This window comes from Mauremys mutica, chromosome 18, assembly GCF_020497125.1.
Source record: "Mauremys mutica isolate MM-2020 ecotype Southern chromosome 18, ASM2049712v1, whole genome shotgun sequence".
NCBI lineage: Eukaryota > Metazoa > Chordata > Testudines > Geoemydidae > Mauremys > Mauremys mutica.
This window is the reverse complement of record NC_059089.1, coordinates 20,019,965-20,039,898: the sequence shown is the minus strand read 5'-3', so window position 1 is coordinate 20,039,898 and position 19,934 is coordinate 20,019,965. Positions and strand designations below refer to the sequence as shown.

The following is a 19,934-nucleotide window of genomic DNA, read 5'->3' as shown; positions in this document are numbered from 1 at the left end:
CCCAGCCAGGATGTTGCTGAGGGTCTTCAAAATGCTTTGGAGGAGCAGCAAAAGGGATTCCTCTGAAGATATCGACGTAGTCACCAAAGAGACTCAGTCTTTTATTGACGCCCTCAACAAAACCTCCTTCAGTGTGCACTATGCCCAGCTAAACACATGGCAAGAGGAGAGAGGGGACAGCAAACACCTTCCCGTGAACGTAGATACGCAGAATTCACAGCAGGAACACAAACCTCCCCAATCATTCACCCCTAAGATGCATTCGCTATGAAAACAGGGTGTTTCCACAGTAGCGGTGTTCCTAACCAGAGTTATTTTACATCAACTGAAATAGCATCCTCTGAAGACTTCATAAAATTAATGACCACCTGTGACAAAGTGTGTGTGGGGGGGTATTTTCTTGTTTTTTCCTTGAAATAACTTGCACTTGTGTTCAGGATTTTATCCAGCAAGGACTTCTAAGCATTTTACAAATATTAGATGTGATAAAGCTTGACTGCATTTTACAGATGGGGATACCGAGACACAAGGAAGTGACATGAAGTCAAAGGGAGTTCCAGCAAGAAATTTTTGAACTTAATGTTCTTTTATGCAATACTGAAGATACCAGCCTGTGCAACACAAGTCTTTTATTCACAAGGGTTGGGATTTTTAATGAAGCTTAAGAGAGTCAGGCACCCAGATCCCCACATATTGGGATTCTCAATGGAGCCTAATTATCAGACTTACCCTAACTGGCCACTTCAGGGGCTACGGGAGAAGTGAGGTTGACTCATAACAAACAGAACTGGACCTTAAATTACTCTGCAGAGAATCTTACAGTCAAGATATAACAGATGAGATGCAAAAGCTAAATATTTGCCACCACCTGCTGCCAAAATCATCACAATGGGCTCCCCAGTATCCGGCCAGCAGCTGTACAGAAGAATAATTCTTACCCTTCAGCATTACTGAGGAGGCATGAGCTGCTCAGGGAGACACAGCAGAGAGGAGAAAGCTGGGTGGCTCTTGTTTCACTGGATGAAAGCTACACAGATACCAGTAAGGGGAAGATGAGCGTTGGCGAGAGAAACAAAGGCCAGCCCCATTCAAACTCTCTGGGTACACGTTAGCTGTCTGCACTCAGTAGCTGGAATTTCCCATTTCCATTACTTACCTTATCCAAAGTTAAAAACAAAACCAGCCCCTTGCTACTTTGCCTTCCTACTTAACCACAGCCCACCAGTACACACGCGTTGGGGCCAGTGGATCAACAGTTTGCAGAACTGCTTCCCCGTCCCTCTCTTCCCTTCCTGACATGCCCATTCAGACTCCTGTGGGAAGACCGTAAGACAGGGCTCTGCCACACACAGGATGTGGAATATCCCTTATGCAGCTACGCTGCAGGCTGCCCCGCAGTTCCATCGCTTTCCCGAATTCACAAAACAGTACAAAGGAGTTGAGAGAACAGAAAATTTGTCCCAAATGAATGCATAATACTGAAGAATAAGTTGTAACTGACTTTGCTTGTATTTGAGTCTAGCTATATCACACACAAGGCATGCTTCAACTCCGCTGCCATTGTAAGCAGCCCGTTCTGTGCACTTGATCAAAATTGTCTCAAAAATGTTCTGTTTGGGTTGGAACTTTCCACATTTCATCTCACCTGTATCTAAGTGGTTCACTGTGCTGAAAGTTGACTTAAGGTCTGGTCAGCTACTGACGTAGGCAATTGGTGGGAAAGAGATTCCATTTGTTTTATAAAAAAAAAAAATCAGCAGCAAAATTAAATACAAAATTAAAACATGATCATTAAAAACAAACCACTGGGGAATAGTTACATTGTGCCTGAACCTAAATGCCTGACACACCCAAAATTCCCACTGATTTCAATGAGTTTTGGATGCACCAAGAATGCATGTAGGATCAACGGTATGTTTGAGAATATATATTTTAAAGTACATTGCAAATAAAAAACGTTTGTTTTGTTATATTGCTGCCTGCAACTATTGATTAACTCCACAGTGCTCCAGGTATATTTTTGGTATCTCTATAGTGGAAACATTTAAAAGATAATGAGTTGTGTAAATCAGTATTGAACAATATTATAGCATTACAGATAAAGTTGTTTCTGTTCTTTAAATCCTGGTCAAAAGAGAAAAAAATGCAAAATCTATGTTAGTACAACAGGGAAGTTGCAAATTTGAACTCATGAATCAGGAAGTGCAAACATTAAGGTTCTAATGGCAACAATGAATCACCCAGACATACCCCTTAATGGTATTTTCAATGGCTAAATGTAGAACTCTGTATAAAATAGGTGTAAAGTCGTTCTATTGGAATGTTAAAATGAGTATTTCCCAAATAGGTGTGCATTCAGATTTGCAACCTTTATGTTGCAGTACCAACAAGGTTTCCGCACTTAATAGATTCCTCTTTCCTTACCCAGAAAAACGAAGAGGAAGAAAGAAAAAACGGAAAGTGGCGTGCTGCAGACGATGGTTTCTATCGGGGAGGTAGTAGGCAATGAGATGTACATTAAAGAAGAACTGCAAAGGAACGGAAAAATGGGTTGGAGCCCTTTATATACTATAAAGTAGCAAGGGGACAAAGTCCTTTTCTCCCCTTTTGCAGGTCACCTTTAATAGAAGTCTTAGATAACTATCCAAAATAGCTACAACGGATGTTTTCTCATCTAGCTACGGGCATACAAAACCTTAAAAGCACATTTTTCTTCTAACCAAGCAGCCAGTTTTCACTCTAACACCATTTACCTTTACATTGACTGTTATGCATCAATGAACTACCTCATACTTACTGTTGTAGCCCTTGCTACCCCAAGGTAGCAGGCTAGGGCAAAGCACAGAATCTCCCAATGACCCATGATGAGTGCTGGACGAACCTGGCCCAGCATGTATGCCTATATATACTGTATAGGAGTGCAGATACTGGCATATGCCCATGCAGCTCTGCGTAACGCCCATCTAACTGCCGTGTGCACCAGTGGAGACCGCAAACACCTGCAATTCACCTGGCTGCAGCCAAATCTTTCATTTCATGGTTGAAAATGTAGATAACTGGCACTAGAGTATGAGAGACCTCCAGCTGTTGCTGTAATGGGCTGGAAGCCAACCTTATCATGAGTTCCATAAGAACATAAGAAAGGCCGTACCGGGTCAGACCAAAGGTCCATCTAGCCCAGTATCTGTCTACCGACAGTGGCCAATGCCAGGTGCCCCAGAGGGAGTGAACCTAACAGGCAAGTGATCTCTCTCCTGCCATCCATCTCCATCCTCTGATGAACAGAGGCTAGGGACACCATTCTTACCCATCCTGGCTAATAGCCATTTATGGACTTAGCCACCATGAATTTATCCAGTCCCCTTTTAAACATTGTTATAGTCCTAGCCTTCACAACCTCCTCAGGTAAGGAGTTCCACAAGTTGACTGTGCGCTGCGTGAAGAAGAACTTCCTTTTATTTGTTTTAAACCTGCTGCCTGTTAATTTAATTTGGTGACCCCTAGTTCTTGTATTATGGGAATAAGTAAATAACTTTTCCTTATCCACTTTCTCAACATCACTCATGATTTTATATACCTCTATCATGTCCCCCCTTAGTCTTCTCTTTTCCAAGCTGAAGAGTCCTAGCCTCTTTAATCTTTCCTCGTATGGGACCCTCTCTAAACCCCTAATCATTTTAGTTGCCCTTTTCTGAACCTTTTCTAGTGCTAGAATATCTTTTTTGAGGTGAGGAGACCACATCTGTACACAGTATTCGAGATGTGGGCGTACCATGGATTTATATAAGGGCAATAAGATATTGCCATGTCTATAACAGTTCTATGGGGGAAGGGGAAAGACTCCTTAAGAAGGCCCCATGTACGTTACATTTAAAGTTAGGCTCAACCATGCATTAGCAGGCAGGCAACAATCTTGCACCGATTGGGAATTGGAGAATATAAGACTCAGTAGGTCCCAAGAGATCTTTAACTTCTATGATAGAAGGCCAGAAATTCAGCAAGCAACAGCATGTTCATGGCTAAAGGTCCCAGCCTCCAAGCATCTGAAGCTTTGTGTTTCTGTCCCCCCACTCTCTCTTGATGAGCAGAATCAAAAGCTGTCTGATGACGGCAAAGCTGTGGGAGTACATTGCCCGGCAGGGACAACATACGTCATCATGGAGAAGTGAATTACTCACTGCCATGGCAGTCTCTACTAATTTGAGTTCCTTCCTACTGCTTTTCTTTCCAACTTCTCAGGCTGACTGAATGCAGAAGATGCAGTCAATGTACAAAGAATATTTTATTCCCACTCAGAAGAGCAAAAGGCAGCTGCGAGGCATGGCGTGCCTTCCTGAACTTCTCTTGTCTTTACCCATCAAACTGAGGATGTGAACCCAATCAGTGCATTTTACGGGGAAGAACAAACACAGAAATCTAGTTCGGGTTTTTCTCCTTACTTCAAGTGAATTACCAGTCTGACCTGGATCTTTGGCTCAGTTTATATCTGACCACCAAGTAAAAGTCAGTTTAGATCAGGGCCGCCCAGAGGGGGGGCAAGAGGGGCAATTTGCCCCAGGCCCCGGGCCCTGCAGGGGCCCCCACGAGAGGTTTTTGGGGGCCCTGGAGCAGGGTCCTTCACTCGCTCCAGGGGCCCCGGAAAACTCTCGCGGGGCCGGGCCCAGGAGCTTCTTTGCTCCTGGTCTTCGCTGGCCGGGGGTCCTTCCTCTCCGGGACAGAAGGACCCCCCCGCCGCCGAATTACCGCCAAAGCGGGACCCGCTGCCGGAGTGCAGCCAGGTCTTCGGCGGTAATTCGGCGGCGGGGGTGTGTGTGTGTGTGGTGTGTTCCTTCCATTCTGGGACCCGCCGCCGAAGTGCCCCGAAGACCCGCGGTGGGGGCTGCACTTCAGCGGTGGGTCCCGCTTCGGTGGTAATTCAGCGGTGGGGGGGTCCCCGCCGTGGGTCTTTGGGGCACTTTGGCGGCAGGTCCCGGAACGGAAGGACCCCCCGCCGCCGACTTACCGCCGAAGCTGGGGGCCCCCTGCCGCCGAAGACCCCGGGCCCCCGGAATCCTTTGGGCAGCCCTGGTTTAGATGAACTTTTAATCCAGTTCTTAGTTAAAATTCTCAAATCAGAATCATTTACCTACTGACTGTCCAGTTTACCAAAATGTTTCTGTTGACTCAATCATTTTGGGGATATCGGCTGTACTATGTATATCTACACAGAAATCCATGAAAGAATGTGTTATTGGAAAAAGGAAGAGTTTTATTAGAAAAATAGACAAGGGGTTATGTTTCATGGGGAGCTGGACTTTCCCCGAGAGAAATTATTGTTTGCTTCTCATGCATATACAAAATTATTACAGATACCTGCACATGTCCCATTGGATAGACTCCACATTTGATTTAAGCCAGCCAGAATGACACTCTTCAGAGCCTCTCGATTAAGAATCAGCAATGACCTTGTTCGTGCAGTTCTCGACACAGAATTAATTTTGTTTGAAGTTTTTCCACTGACCCAGATGCCAGGTTTAGAATTGTGTGACCTTCACACATTCCTTGCAATGGTTCTAATTAAAGGTTAACACTTTGGGCTCAAGAGGCCAGTGGAACACCTCTGATCTGGGTTGGATTCAGCACTTGTTGAAGTCTCTGACATATCAGAGCTAGCAAGGATGAAGAGGCTCTCAATTTCTGGTAAGAGGAGACAGTACACTAACATTCCCTCACAGTGGCTGTCATAGGAACACCTCTATTGTCTCAAAGGGAAGTATAGATCCCTTTGATGATGAGATCAGATGTTCCAGTTTGTAAGCACAGAGCGGGAAGGGAAATTAAACACAACAATCTAATGGCCAAGAGAACCAAAGCAAGTGAAATCCCAACTAGCTCCACTCTGACCAGAAAAACTGCCACAGTAAATGCCAGCCATACATGTTGCCTGGGATTGGCAATGGGCCAGCAACCCCACAATGCCATCTTTACAAATGCCTGTCACCCCAACACTGTGAAATCCTGATCTTTAGCGCCTGCGCCTTCAGAGCACTTAGCACAACTGCTAGCACCATATCCGGTGCCATGTGTCTGGTTAGCATCTTCCCAAAAGCCTGGTCATGATTCCATATCCCCCAGGGCTCAAGGAACAAAAGTCCCCCTGCAGCCTCATCCTGCTCGCTCACTGTGTCACACATAGTCCAGGATCTCTGTTTCCATTTCATTCTCGCTCCCATCAGAAGGCTTGAAGTCCTCCTCTTCATCTTCCTCCTCCTCCTCTCCAGAGTCATACGTCAGCCGTTCTTTGCCATCTTCAGCGTTCGACGTACTCGAAAACAGAGCTTAGTCAGAAAGAGAGAGAAGAAAAGATGTCAACATTACTTCCCTCCTCGCTAAAACCGAGGATGTGTTTAAAGATAAGATTAACAGAGCCAGCCAGAAGATGTAAAAGTGCAGATCACAGTTACAGTCAGGCACCTTAATGAAACCAAATCAAAACTCAAACAAAAGCAGTTTTCCTGTGCCAGGAGGTTTTGCATTTAGAGCGATCGTGCATCTCATTCCAACTGAGACTAACCTAATTCCTTGGGATATTGGTTTGGCCCAGGACCATGACAAGAGAATTTCCTCTCCTGTCCTTGCTCTATTACAGTATGTTATTAAATTAAACACATTAATGAAAAGATCCAGATGCCACCCAATTTGAACAACTATAAAAACATGAGCATGAGTATCATGGAACGAAGACATTTAAAACCTAGAAACTATGACATTGGGAAGGCAAAGCTGGGAGGTTCTTACCCCCAACTATTTCATACTCACATGCCTCCATTCACTTTGCTGGTGTTCAGATGACAAAATCTAGTTACATTTTCCCAGTCCCATAGAGTTTTAGGTCTTTCTCTAATGGCCTAACAAGTGCTGCTTTAAGAAGAGCAGGTGTCCTGCAGGTATCCAGGTTGATGACATCACAGTAACATTGCATGTGACGAACCAGGGGATCTAGCACCTACATCTAACCAGGCAGACTGAGTCTCCTACCACAAGAGAAGGGGATCTACAGCAGGAAATGAACAGACAAGTTCACTGCTTCACTGCAAAGCGCAACCCTGTGACTCAACTGCTCCCAACAACATGTCCTATAGTGTCTGGAAATGTTTTTTATAGCATACCCTCCAATGCTCAAAACCCCAGAGCCATCCTTACCGGGTCTTGTGGATCTGATGATATGCTTTATCATCAGAGACATGGTATCCCTCAGATCATCACTGGTCTTTTGAAGGCACCATCCATCCCGTTCTGTGCATTCTGTCTCCATGCCATCATTCCGATGGATGATTTTCTGTAAGCTAAATAGCAGGCAAGAAAAGAGTCAGCCTCCTGCAACCAGATCTGAATCCTTCCTATGCCGTTAAATATCACATAGGGCACGAACAAGGCTCCATCATCCCAATGAATTGTGCTGTTTGCCTGAACGGCCACATTGCTGTGTTTCCATAACTCAACTTTTTACGAGGCTATGTTGTTGGCCTATTACTCAACCCCCAACCTGGAGGGTCAGTGGACTGCTCTTCATCTGGTCCCTGCCCTGTGACCTGTCGAGCATGAGTGGCCCTAGCAGAAGTTTAAACTCCTGCTGCTATAGTTTTCAGAGTCACTGGAAGGCCTGCAACCAGAAAAATCAGAGTGATTCAGGGTTGCATTCATGAAACAGATTAAGTAGTAAAAGTCTGTAGTGCTTCCCTTCAAGGATCTCGTAGCATGTCACAAACATAAGACCTCAATCGTAGAGTTTGTTGGGAATTTTCCACGGAAAAAAGGTAGTTTCTGCAAAACTGAAAATTTTCACTGGAAAAATTTAAATTTTGCCAGTTTTCCAGTTTTTTATTGTGGGGGGAAAAAAATCAAACCAAATATTTCATTTCAGGTTGATTCGATCCAAGTTGGAATATTTCATTTTGGTGAAATGACCCAAAACATTTTGTTTCAAATCAGTTGGATTGTTCAAATGGTTTACACAATAAAGAATCAAAATTTTTCAGAATATTTTGTTCTGTGAAAAATTTCAATAATCCAACATTTTTGTCTCGGACTGAAATGAAAACACTTTTTGTTACATCAGAATTTCCCACAAGGCGAAAATGCAGAATTTTGCTCAGCTCTACTCACTAGACCCCTGTAAGGTAAGAAAATTATTTCCAAAGTACAGAAGGAAAGACTGAGGCACAGACAGATTGCATGAGTCAACTGCAGAACCAATAAGAGTCCCAGGCCTGTGCTTCAACCACTAGATCATGCTTTTTCTCTCAGGTAGGTTTCTCTGGCTGTGCTTTGTTCTACTTGCCTATAGTACCTCAACTAGCTCTACCCTATCCCTCTGTAACATTATAAGCAGCTTATGAACGCAGAGGGGAATGATAAGACTGTAAATTAAATGCTTTTCTAAATGTGAGGGCGAGTTGTTGGTTACATTAAGTGTCTGTAGTGTATATCTTTAAACCTACAAGGGTATTTGTGTGTTCTTGAAAATCTAAACTAAAGTAACAATGCATTTCCCCAGAATTATGACACAATTTGTTTTTCCTTCTGCAGCTTAAATATTTATCCAATGGGAGTAAGGCCTAACCTAATCCCGTTGAAGTCAATAGGACGTTTCCCATTGATTTCAATGGATTGGGATCAGGCCCAAAACACATGTTGGGAAAGTATATTTTGGTAGCTCATACAACTTTACTGGGCAGGAATTTCCAATGTACATAAAGTCTGCCTGTTGAGAAACTAGGAATCTCCTAAGTATCAGGGTCAAGGAGAAAGATGGAGGTTGGGTACAAATGGCAGCCTTTGCAATCAATCATCTGAGCATCTCCAAAATCTCCCTTGGTCAAAAGATCCAGCTAACCAGGTGCAGTACCTGTCCACGTTCAAGTCACAGAGCTGATAGAACATCTGTCGATATGGAGGCAGATCTCCTTCCTGGAAGATATAGATGGAGTCCTAGAAGGAGACAAAGACAAAGATTCAATGGGCATTGCAAATCATTTCCACACCCAAGACATGGGGCAACAGTACAGCATAGCCATACAGTAGAGATCCTTCCTTACGAGCTATTTCAGGATCCAGGCATTTCCTATATGAGTTCGGTTCCCTGACAGGAAGAGTGAGAGAGAGAGCGCGTGTGAGTGTGTGCAGTAGAGGACAAAGTCAGAGTATGGATGCAGCAGAACTGCACTGCAACCTGCTGGCCACAGCAATCAGAACTAACACAGCAAAGTTCTGTGGAGAAAGCCATTCACACCTATTAACAGTTACACGATCACCTGCCATTACAGGAAAACGGAGAACAGCGAAAGTATAGACTATCCTATTTCCTTTGCTTTACTGGATTCTACAGAGCAATCTGAAAATGCACCATAATGGGCCTAAGACTTTTGCTATTCATAGCACTCCACAATCTACTTCCTGGAATGCAATGAAAGTCGCATTCAAGGCAAAGGCTGAATGTGTGACTTTCCATACTTAGAAAAGACACACAAACAACAGCAAACTTTGCAGTGATGTGGATGACTACTGGCTTTCCAGGTAAACCCAGTATACCACAAAGATAGCTAGAGAGGCAATATCTTCTACTGGACCAACTTCTCTTGGTGAGAGAGAGAAGCTTTCAGGCTTACGGAGAGTTCTTTTTAGCTAGTCACTTGCAGCTCCAAGTAAAATCTGTATCAATGTCCACAGTCCATCTGAGTCAACACTGCCCTCAAAAGAGTGACAAACCATAACAGATCCCCCTCCTATTATACCATTCCGAGCTCTTGGTAGGAGAGAGTAATACCTACTTTAAGTTTGTACCTGCTAGAAGCAGGTTTTTTTGCACTGGATGTACTCGCTGGGTCCAGCCCATGTTTTAGGTCCTGTACGCTGACTGTGTGACTTACTGAAAGACATAAAGGAAGAAGATTCCTGAACTGCACAATATTTCGTACTTCATGGCATAGTATAGGATTTTAGCTGCTTCTCTACTTCACTTCAACTTTGTTGGCAGCAGAAAAATAGCCAGCATAGCAAACGTTAGTGTAAATGTTCATTTTTCATTCCTCAACTTCATTCCCTCTACCCCGTTTTTTGGCAGCCGTATTGGCAGGCAGACCATTTCTGCAGCTACTGGGACGTATTTCTGATATGGCCTCATTCAACTTGACTCCTTTCTAATTTCTGATCTCTCACCTCTCATTATTACCCCTGGCTCCATCAGCCAGACACATGTTAAGACATCCCTCAAAGGGCAACACTTCCACAGGTTTTAAAAAGACACACATATTGCAATCTGAGATAAAGGAAACCCCAATAATCAACTGAAATAAGTTGCACTGTGTTCTATTCACCCACCAACAGCAACGAAAGGATGAAATGAAGAAGCCAAGTTAAGCTGCGCGCCCCTTTCAACTCCTTTGCCTGTTCAGCATACCTGGTTTTTTGATAGTGATGGGCAGACTGTAATTGTATGTGCTGCGTTTTGCTTTCACGGGCATGTCACTAGGGGCGTAACCTGGAGGCCAAGAAAGAAAACAGTCTTTGAACAGAGACCAGCATCCCACAGAATATTCCAGCTTTTATAACGGAGTATTGGATTGAGGTTTGAAAGGAGAGCCAACCAATAGCATGTGTTGATTTTGATGGGATGGAGAGAGAGAGATCAGGGAAATAAAGCTATTTAACATGAAAAGGTGGGAAGATGTGCCCTGTCACTGACTTACAGCACGGTCATTTGACCTCAATTTCCCCCTCTGTAAAATGAGGATACTACTACTTAGAGATTTAGTAGTTTGTGAAGAGCTCTGAGATCCTTGAAGAACAGGCACTATCATTATTGCATGAAACCCCCGCACACAAAAAGAGAGACCTAAATTTACATCTCAGGTCTAAAACTATGACAGGGAACGTATGAAACGAATGTACCAAAATGCAATATAATGAGGTGTTTTGTACAGAGCTGAGCACTGTACTAAACTTAAAGAGGCCAAATGAATTGGTAAAAACAACACACCCCAGATGTGTTACAATGGCATAAACCAAAAACTCATGCAATGGCATAAGCTGAAAAATCATAAACCCTCACTACGTTGTCTATAGCATCTAATAGGGCACTATGGGATTTTTTTTTTGCAGGGTGGATGAGGATGGATAAGAGGCAGATGCATTCTTGAGTTCATAATGCACATTCCTCCATTTTGCACAAGGCTTATGTGCTTTCCCAGCTGGTGGCACTAAATCTTTTGTTGTTTTGTTTTCTTTTAAAAGAAATTCCTTCTCCAGCATTAGTTAGCCAGATAGACAAGTCATCCTTGTAACACCCAATTTGTCCCTTCTGGAAATGGAAGAAATGACAAAGAAATAAACCCTTTGGTGGCATTTTAAATGTCTCCCTCTTCTGAAATTGTAACAGTCCTGGAGTGGGAGGGAAGACAGCAAGATATCCCATTGAGGTGCATTTGTGTTTTGAACATATGGAGGAAGTAAGTTGAGTAGCTTTTTGTTAGGCCTGGAATATGGCTAGTGGCCAAATAAAAGTCCCTCCTGCTCTTCTAACTTGGGTTATCGGATGCCCCCCATAGATTCTAGGGAAGGAAATTCAGAAACACTGACCGATATGACCTCCTCTCCTGCACCTTCCTTCAAACAAAAAGCTTGAGGAAAGAGGCTCTGAGGGTTTAAAAACAAATGGAAAGAGATGACAGAAGAGTTGCAGAGACAGACTGACTAGGAGGCAGAGAGAGAGTCTGTCTTGCTTGGGCCATTTTACCATATTTCATTCCACAGCGAATTCTGAAGTCCAGGACTTGATAAATCTTTGCTTCGGGATGTTTCCTGGGGTCATACCCATACCGAACCCACAGGCTTCTCCAGGGACCTGTGAGCTGCACAGGCACAGAGTATGAGTGGTTACAAGGGACAGTACAGAGATGCAGAGTATTAATGAGCGCTACAATGTTTCCCCAAACTATTTATTTTACAGATTCTCCCTCCCTCTTTTCCCCCCTTCCAACACATTCATTTAACATCTAACCTTGGGTATGTGTGGGTTCCATTTGGAAGCAAGATTTTCCTCCTCTCTCCTCCCCTCCCAAAAAAGGTTGGAACTCCTCCTTAAGGAAATTTAATGCAAAGCTTTGGGTACCAGACAGTGGAATCTGAACAGCAGATAACCAGGAATTCTCCATAGACATCCAGCTGGTCCTCTCATCCCTTTGCCCCCAAGCCTGCCTCAAATAAGAACAAGCTACACAGCAGGTATACAAAGAAACTCACCATATAATAGGCCAAATACGGTAGCAGAACTTTAAGCTTGTCCGGATGGACACTGATATTGGCCTTTACAGCATTCCGAGACCAGACGGGACGAATCTCAAACAGCTAAAGAAACATACAAAGTGGAGAGTAAAGGTTACTAATGCCAATTTCAATTTCCTAATTGGAATCTGCTTTTTATTATAGCCTCTGGCGCAGACTAAACGCTGTCAGCAACGTTTCTACAGCGCAGCATGATGGCAATGGAGAGACAAGTAAAAATAGGCCTTATTTAAGGGATGTTGGCACAGTGAGGGAACAAGCTTGCCTTCCATCTCTGAAGAGACACGCTCAAATACTGACTTGGGTAGCACACAAAATGAACCGTGGTCTCAGCTTAGTCCCTAGGCAGTGACCTGTCCCAGCCACAAAAACACACCAGAAAATTCGGTACAATAGACAGGCTCTGCTCCTGCATGGCCTGAGCTGGTCAGGCTCAGGCAAACTGAAAGAGATGGTTTCACAATATATGCCACACAAAAAGGATACATTTTCAGAACTATGGGTAGGGTTTCGGACATGACATCCACTGCCTTTAACGGAGTTGTTCCTGACAAACTTTTATTCCATACATCTCACATTTATGATCACTTAATTAACTCAATGTTTTAAATACTTGGGGAAGTGGAAGAAGGTAATGGATGTACCACCTGGCTGTTCAGGTTTCAAATAACTTAGAATAACTATAGCTTCTCCTTGATGGTTTAAGCCATGCCCTATCCTTCGGTGTATTTACTTCTGCCTCCAATAGAATTTTCATAAAACCATGAAGAACCCTAAAACTCTTGACAATGAGAATTTTAAGCATCCTGGGGATCGAATATTTCTGTAGCACCTTACACCTCAAGATTTCCAAGGACTTGGCAAACATTTAATATTGTAACCAGGTATGTCCGTGTTATCATTCCCATTTTACAAATCAAGAAACAGAGAGGGGCATAAAACACTGACAAAATTACCCAGCACATATGAGGCAGAAATAGAAACAGAACCCATGAGTTCTGGCTTTCAGTTCCCTGCTCTAATGATCAGACCACACTGTATCATTCACCATCACATTTATAATATGGCACCTTGATCAGTCTTGAGACTCCTTTGTGGAGGCCTGTAAATAATGTTTGAACACAGATCTATAAAATAAATCCTTGTAGACAGCAATTTTCCAGGAAGCCAAAAGTTACTGAGGGCAGCCTGTGAAGGCCACACACTGTGCACTGGAATTGTTTGTGGCCCAGTCCCTTCCCCCGAGATTTGGCCTGTACCTTTCTCAGCTCTTCCTCCACGCTTTTATCCACAGGATTGGTGCACACTTTCTTCCAGGTCTGCACTGCAGGCTCTAGCGGCTTAGTCGGGATGTCATCATCATCGAAGTTCACAAAGATGGCATTGTGTGGTCGGCGGGCCCTGCTGAGGCCGATCAGGTTCTCACAAGACACCTGGGGATTGTTGTAGCCGTCCCTAAGAAGCAATGCAAAGTATGTGTCGTACTTTCTTCCTCCTTCTCTTTTACACTTAGTGGCCTCCACTGAAACCTGTGGAAGTTTAGTTTATTTTCTGGTCCTAGAAAAACTGGTGCTGGGGAATGACATTAGGTAGAATTTCTGAACGAGGTTTCTGAACTAGCCCTTTGCCTCTCAAGATCTAGAGTCGGAAGATATTTGGGTCCCAAGTAAATGTATATTGGGGTAGTCCAAGCCAGGTCACCATTAAAGACTCCCCTTATGGAGTGGTCCAGAATGAAAAAGTTGAGAATCACTTTTCCAATGAGAAAACTATGATCCACATCCAATACCCCTAGGACAGAGCTTCCATGTACTTATTTTAACTGAAACAAACCTTACAAGAGTGGTCCCCAAACTTTTGAGGGTCTGCGCCCCCCGCCCCCTCCCTGGAGCCAGGAGTGGGGCCGCAGCTTGGGGGAGGTGGGGGGGAATGCAGACAGGGTCAGGGGGCCGAGGCTGGGAACAGAGCCACAACCAGGGGCCATGGCTGGGGGTGGGAATGGAGCAGCAGGTGGGCCTGTGGCTGGGTGCGGAGCCACACTGAGGCTGGGGACAGGGACAGGTGCGGGGCTGGGAGCTGGGGCCACAGCTGGGGGCAGGACCGGAGCAGAGCTGGGGGCGGGGCTGGGTGGCACTCCCTACCCGCTCCCCCCATGGGGGCTGGCACGAGCCCGCTGTGCCCCTCTGAATGTTCCTCCACACCCCCCAGGGGTGCGTGCCCCATAGTTTGGGGACCTCTGCATTACGTGTAAGTCACTCAACTAGAATTTTCAATCCACAAAGGCAGGCTTAGCTTCCATGGGTATCTACTCTATGTTCCCGTTGCTAGAGTCACCAAGAGTACAGAGACACAGAGAGGTGAGGCAATAGAGCAGTTAAAAATTCAGTCCTGCAGTCTGATTATATTTATTTGCACTTTTTAGCTCAAATGAAGGACAATAGTGAGAAAAATAAAGATGTTTCTCGTGGGAGACATCACAGATTTCATTTTTATTGATGGCAAAACAAACAAAGTAACAGAAGCAAACAGTTCCCGTGAATGCCAGCTCAGCAACACTTGGCATGTGCGCTTGCACCATTCTCCATCAACCTCCAATCCACTGGAAACACATGGAAGCCAGCCAAAAGGCCTAACCAATACAACTTCACATTATCCTGCAGGGTCCAACTCCCAGTCCTAGGAGTGGGAATTTTGTCTCTTGTGTCTAGATGCAACAGACCCTCAACCCACAGTTTCATTTGGGAGCCCTCCAACGGCGCTTGATGAAACAAAAAGTTTTAAAGCAGCTATTAAAATGGGATTTCTCAGTTTACCCGCCAAGATTTCTATGGCAGGGGAAAGAGAGAAAGAAGCTGCCAAATAGTCTCAAGCTGCATCTCAACAGGGGCAGAAGAGTGGAAATTTAAAACAAAACAAAAAACCCCTAAAAGATTTCTTTTGTTATAGTTTAAGTTTGGATTTAAAGTGGACAGAAGGCTTTTAGGGACGAGAATGCACGGGATGGAAAATGTAAACACGGGTGAGATCATAACTCTTCATAGTTCTGAGGGAAAAACCTATCTAAGGTACTTATATGGCGTTCATCCATGTAGGGACAGAGCACCTCACAGCTGGTAATGTATTTTTCCTCACAAACATCTGTGAAGTAGGGAAGTGCTATTATCCCCCTTTTACAGATTGGAAACTGAAGCACACAGACAAGTGATTTGCCCAGATCTCACAGGATGTCTGTGCCAGAGTGAGAAATTAACCCAGGTCTCTGGAGTCTTAGTCCATGACCTTGACCTTGACCATCCTTCCTTTTTCTCAAAACCTTGAATGCCACAAGATGGAAGTCCTCTGCACAATAAGATTTGAAATCACATTAATACTTTTCCAGTAAGAACCACATTTACATACAATTCTCTAGGATACTACAGACTATTCTTGATGTTTGTTTTGAGATTGCCTGAAAGCAAAGTGAGGCGAGATTGCAGTGCTATCCACCAGTCTGTATTTCCCAAAACATGATCCCATCAATGGCTTTCTCTTACAGTGCAAGGTTTCTCCATGGGGCTCCTTTGTTCAATCCCCAGTAGGCTAGTGCAGGATTACTTCCCCACAGTATACTGTCTACCCATTTCTTCCTTTTTTTTTTTTTTTTAAATCTCTGAGACAATGGCCTTTTTTTTTCCGAATTCAAAGGAAGTCCACTAAACTCAAACCAGAAACAACTTAATAGGCCACAAGCCCCAACTAAGCAACTCCTTATCTCCACTCTGGTAAGACCTATTTTGTGCAGGTGACTATAATTATCATCTCAGTTATTTCAGAACAAAAATAAGGAAACAGAAATAAGTGATTTGCCCAAGACCACAAGCTTGCTAGTGGAAGAGCTCTTGACTTTCAGAGCTTCATTTAGCCCATGCTACCTTCCAATCTTTTGTCCAGATTGTATTGAAACAAACAAAGCTAACATGGAAAGAGAGATATAACAAAGGCATGTATCGGTTATAGCAGTTTGCCCTGATGAGGCATATGACAAACATTTTTAAATGCTGCTCTGAAATAGCACAGATTCCACATTAAAAGACATTCACTCAGTGGGATATTGGTTATTTTAAATCTATTTTTTTTCTCATTTCAATTACACAGATAGACTCTGGACAAAGAAACAAAACAAAAGCATCCCATGCTTTGGTCATGATCATTGCCTGATACAAACAAAATGACCCCCAAGATCATCTAACCCCTTCAATTTTTCTTATAGGCCATTTTGAAAGATCCTTTACTACTGAACCAAGTCAGTTATACTACAAGAGGTTTCTTCAGGTAATGAAGCAGGGATATCCTCCCAGTGAACTTGAAAATTCAGATTTTATAAGTGATATGCTGGCCCAGTAAAAGGTTTCTATTATCTATTCATTCAAGAGACAATGTAACTATTTACTACATCACAAGAAAAGGCACTCACCGGTGTTGTACATCTGGCCGATAGAAATAGTCTATAGGGGTATCCAGACGTGAAAAAATAGGTGGGGGGATGTAGAGGGGTAATTCTCTATTGAAGAATTCCTCCTTTTCTGGTTTGAGCATCAAGATCTTGTTATACATAGAGATCTGTTTGTTCTCAGGTCCAGAATGCATTGCCAGGTACTGGAAATCAGACATTCCTATGAGGAAGGAAAAGTCAAGATAAAAAGGTGTGTATCAGAGACAATAATATGCTGCACAGTACCCAGTTCTCCTTTCCTCAGACACCTCTGGGAAGATGCTGTTTCCTGCACTGAGTTAAATAGCCAATTGCAGCTCCCACTGGCCACGGTTCGCCATTCCAGGCCAATGAGGGGTGCGGGAAGCAGCGGCCAGCCTGGAACGGCAAACCGTGGACAGTGGGAGCTGCAATCAGACAAACCTACGGACGCTACAGGTAAACAAACCGTTCTGGCTCGCCAGCGGATTTTCCCTGACGGGCTGAGTGCCAAAGGCTGCCGATTCCTCGACTAGGTAACAATTCACATTCGGGAAGCAGCACCCTGGTGATAGTGCATTCATAAAAGCTCTCTGGAAACCTTGTCCTACTTTCATTTTTCAAGCATAATACTTTATATTTCCTTATCTTAAACACCTGCCAAGCAGTTAACTAAAGGTTAAAAACAATAATACATTACTGTCCATGAAAATACAACTTTTCTCCTTTATCCTGCATAGGTGCATCCATTATAAAACATGTTGGATTACAGTATAACCTAATACAACAGCAGAGAGGACAATGTGTTATTAAGTCACAATACAGAAGGGGGATGGTACCAAATCCAGGTCACACATTGAATTCCCTAGATACCAGTGTTGTAAGGCTGACATGCAGGGTTTTCTGAACACAGTTTGTTGGACTCGAGCAAGAGGGAGCATTGCCCTTTTCCCACCAGAACTGCTAGTCACTACTCCACACACATAGGCAAATCAAATTACTACCTTGAAATTTGTAAACAGTAGAGACAACCCCAAGAACTTCCATTTCAAACTTGACTTCCTGTTGGGTTTCTCCTTCAGCTTCCAGCTGCTTCCTCCTGATCTTCCTCTTTACCTTGAACAGCATGGAGGAGGTAGGGAAGCGGTTGGCACACACAGGATGGCAGTAGGGATCCTTGGGGCGGAAGTACAACTCGAGCCTTTTTCCAGGGTCGGCATAGATCTACATTACCAAGAGCACAAGCACTTTTCAACCTCAAATTTGTCCCTCCAAAAAAAACCAACTGAATTTTCCCCTGCATCATGCCCTCCCCATCCACCTCCAAACCAAAATGCTATCCTTATCTTCCCTTAGTGACCATCACCTCCTTTCCATGGGGCACCAGCCCAGAGCACGTATTTTTGCCCCAGAGAACCATAAATTCTCACATTCTTATTTAGGGCATTTCCCTCCAAATACAGTCCATCTAGTACCCCTAGCTGAGTCCCACTCTAATCACAACACGCACCTTACGGGATCACCCACAGCAAGAGAGCTCGCTGAACTGGGTCATCCACCCTTACTCAGAACTCTAGACCCTCTTCCCAGGGCTCCCTTTATCCACGACAGATCCTTTCATCCCCCCCCCGCCTCCCGAAGTTAACATCTCCCTCTGCTTCCCTAGGATAGCCCCCAGCCTCCTTCCCCTTGAGGTCCCTTTAACCAGGACACCTCCCACCTTCTAAGAAATTCTAGGCCCTTCTCACTGTAACCCAGACAACTCTTACCAAGAACACCCCACTCTCCAGCGCACCCCACCCCCTCCCTGGGATTTACTGGGACAATCCCTCCCCCGGGAAGCCCTTAGTTCCATCCCACTTTACCCCAGATGACCCGTACCCAGGGAACCCCTCACCCAGGGAACCCACCAACAGGCCTGCAACCCGCCAGGAAAGGCCCCTCCCGCCGGGCATCCTTTACCCCGGAAGCCTGGTTACCCGGAGCTCGCCCTCCCCCGGGGCCCCCTTACCCGGGACACCCCCTCTTCTCCCCCCAGAGTCTGCAGCATCTTGCCCACGTCGCGCACCAGGCCCGGGTACTCCACGCACACCAGCCGCGGGCCGCGAGGCAGCTCCAGCACGGCCGAGCCCTGCTCCCCGCCTCCCCCGGCCGCCATCTCCCCGCGGCCGCCCGCGCCTCCGGGGCCTGATTCTGCGTTCCCCTCGGGTCCTCCCCCAATGCGCTCCCCCAGCCGCTGTAGCGCCAAGGTTCCGGGGAAGAACGGTTCCTGTCACAACAACGTGTCCCCAGCCAGACTGCCCGGGGCCGAGGTGGGGGAACAGCGCCCCCTTGAACAGCCTGGCTCTTGACATTCAATAGCTTCCCAGCCCCCTCTCCCAAGGGCTTTGTGGCTCCAACAAGGCCTGACAGCCTTTCTGTAGCTCCCACCCAAATCAGCCCATCACCCCACCAGGTTTGTGTGAGTCCTCCTGCTCCAGCCCCTTCATTGTACCTCTTCCACTTCTTCACAGCTTTGAGACCATTAACTAGCTTCCCTCCCACAGTGCCCTCGCTTTCACCCTCAAATCTTCAGCCTGTTGCCTCAAGTCCTGCCTGAGGCTCCCACCTGTCCACCTCAGCCTGTAGCCTCCACGCCCTTGTGTGGCATCCCCCAAACCTGTACATTTTACAACTCATTCACTGCTCTTCCATTCAGGTTCTTATACCATCCCTATTATTGCAGTATCTGGGTGCCTTCCAGTGATGTACTGAGTAATGTGGCTAGCCTTCATGCAGTTCCTTTTCCAAGGATCCAGGAGTGGGAAAGAGGCACAGAGCAATGGAGTAACTTGCCCCAGGTCACACAGCAGATCCATGGTAGAGGACAGAACAGAACCTGTGTCTTCTGACTATCAGGTCAGTGTCCCATTTATTGTACCACATTGTCCTCATTTTAGTACTGATAATTAACCTGGATATCTGTTTTTGTTTGTTTGTTTTGTTTTTTTGGAGGGAGATGTACTGATGTAAATTATGGAGAAAGACTAAGGTACAGAGGTAGATAGAACCTATCATTAAAAAAAAATTGTGCTTATAGAATCATTGGGCCTAATTTTACTCTGTTTTTGCTGATTTAAATCAGAAGTAACTCCACAGCAGTGAGTGGAGTTACACATAAGAC

At 44.9% G+C, this 19,934-nt stretch overlaps 1 protein-coding gene across 6 annotated transcripts; it reads right to left on the bottom strand.

The window, feature by feature from the left end:
• Positions 1–12: 12 nt before the first annotated feature.
• Positions 13–19,560, bottom strand: GTF3C5 (general transcription factor IIIC subunit 5). 6 transcript variants are annotated; one of them, XR_006574139.1, is made up of 14 exons: positions 18,783–18,965; positions 17,776–17,995; positions 16,775–16,973; positions 13,581–13,776; positions 12,280–12,384; positions 11,774–11,888; positions 10,439–10,519; positions 9,810–9,907; positions 8,888–8,970; positions 7,183–7,325; positions 6,162–6,317; positions 5,126–5,200; positions 2,425–2,528; positions 131–148 (listed from the first exon to the last, which is right to left on the bottom strand). XR_006574139.1 is itself a non-coding variant. In XM_044992218.1 (12 exons), the coding sequence occupies exons 1-11, from the start codon at positions 18,927–18,929 to the stop codon at positions 6,166–6,168; spliced, it is 1,539 nt and encodes a 512-aa protein (XP_044848153.1). In that variant the 5' UTR covers positions 18,930–18,964; the 3' UTR covers positions 13–148; positions 6,162–6,165. The 6 variants fall into 6 exon arrangements, 4 of the variants coding, with proteins under 4 accessions (XP_044848153.1, XP_044848155.1, XP_044848152.1 ...); XR_006574138.1 differs by lacking the exon at positions 131–148 and having other exon boundaries at positions 689–2,528; XM_044992218.1 differs by lacking the exons at positions 2,425–2,528; positions 5,126–5,200 and having other exon boundaries at positions 13–148; positions 18,783–18,964.
• Between the last annotated feature and the right edge of the window lie 374 nt (positions 19,561–19,934).

Bases quoted from the DNA above. Each gene is read 5' to 3' on its own strand.
- GTF3C5 (XM_044992218.1), bottom strand. From the start codon at position 18,929: ATGGCGGCCGGGGGAGGCGGGGAGCAGGGCTCGGCCGTGCTGGAGCTG. The intron at 11,889-12,279 runs GTGAGTTTCTTT...GTGCCTGTGCAG, and splicing joins CGTATTTGGCCTATTATATG to CTCACAGGTCCCTGGAGAAG. The intron at 10,520-11,773 runs GTAAAATGGCCC...CTTGGCCTCCAG, and splicing joins TCGCTGTGGAATGAAATATG to GTTACGCCCCTAGTGACATG.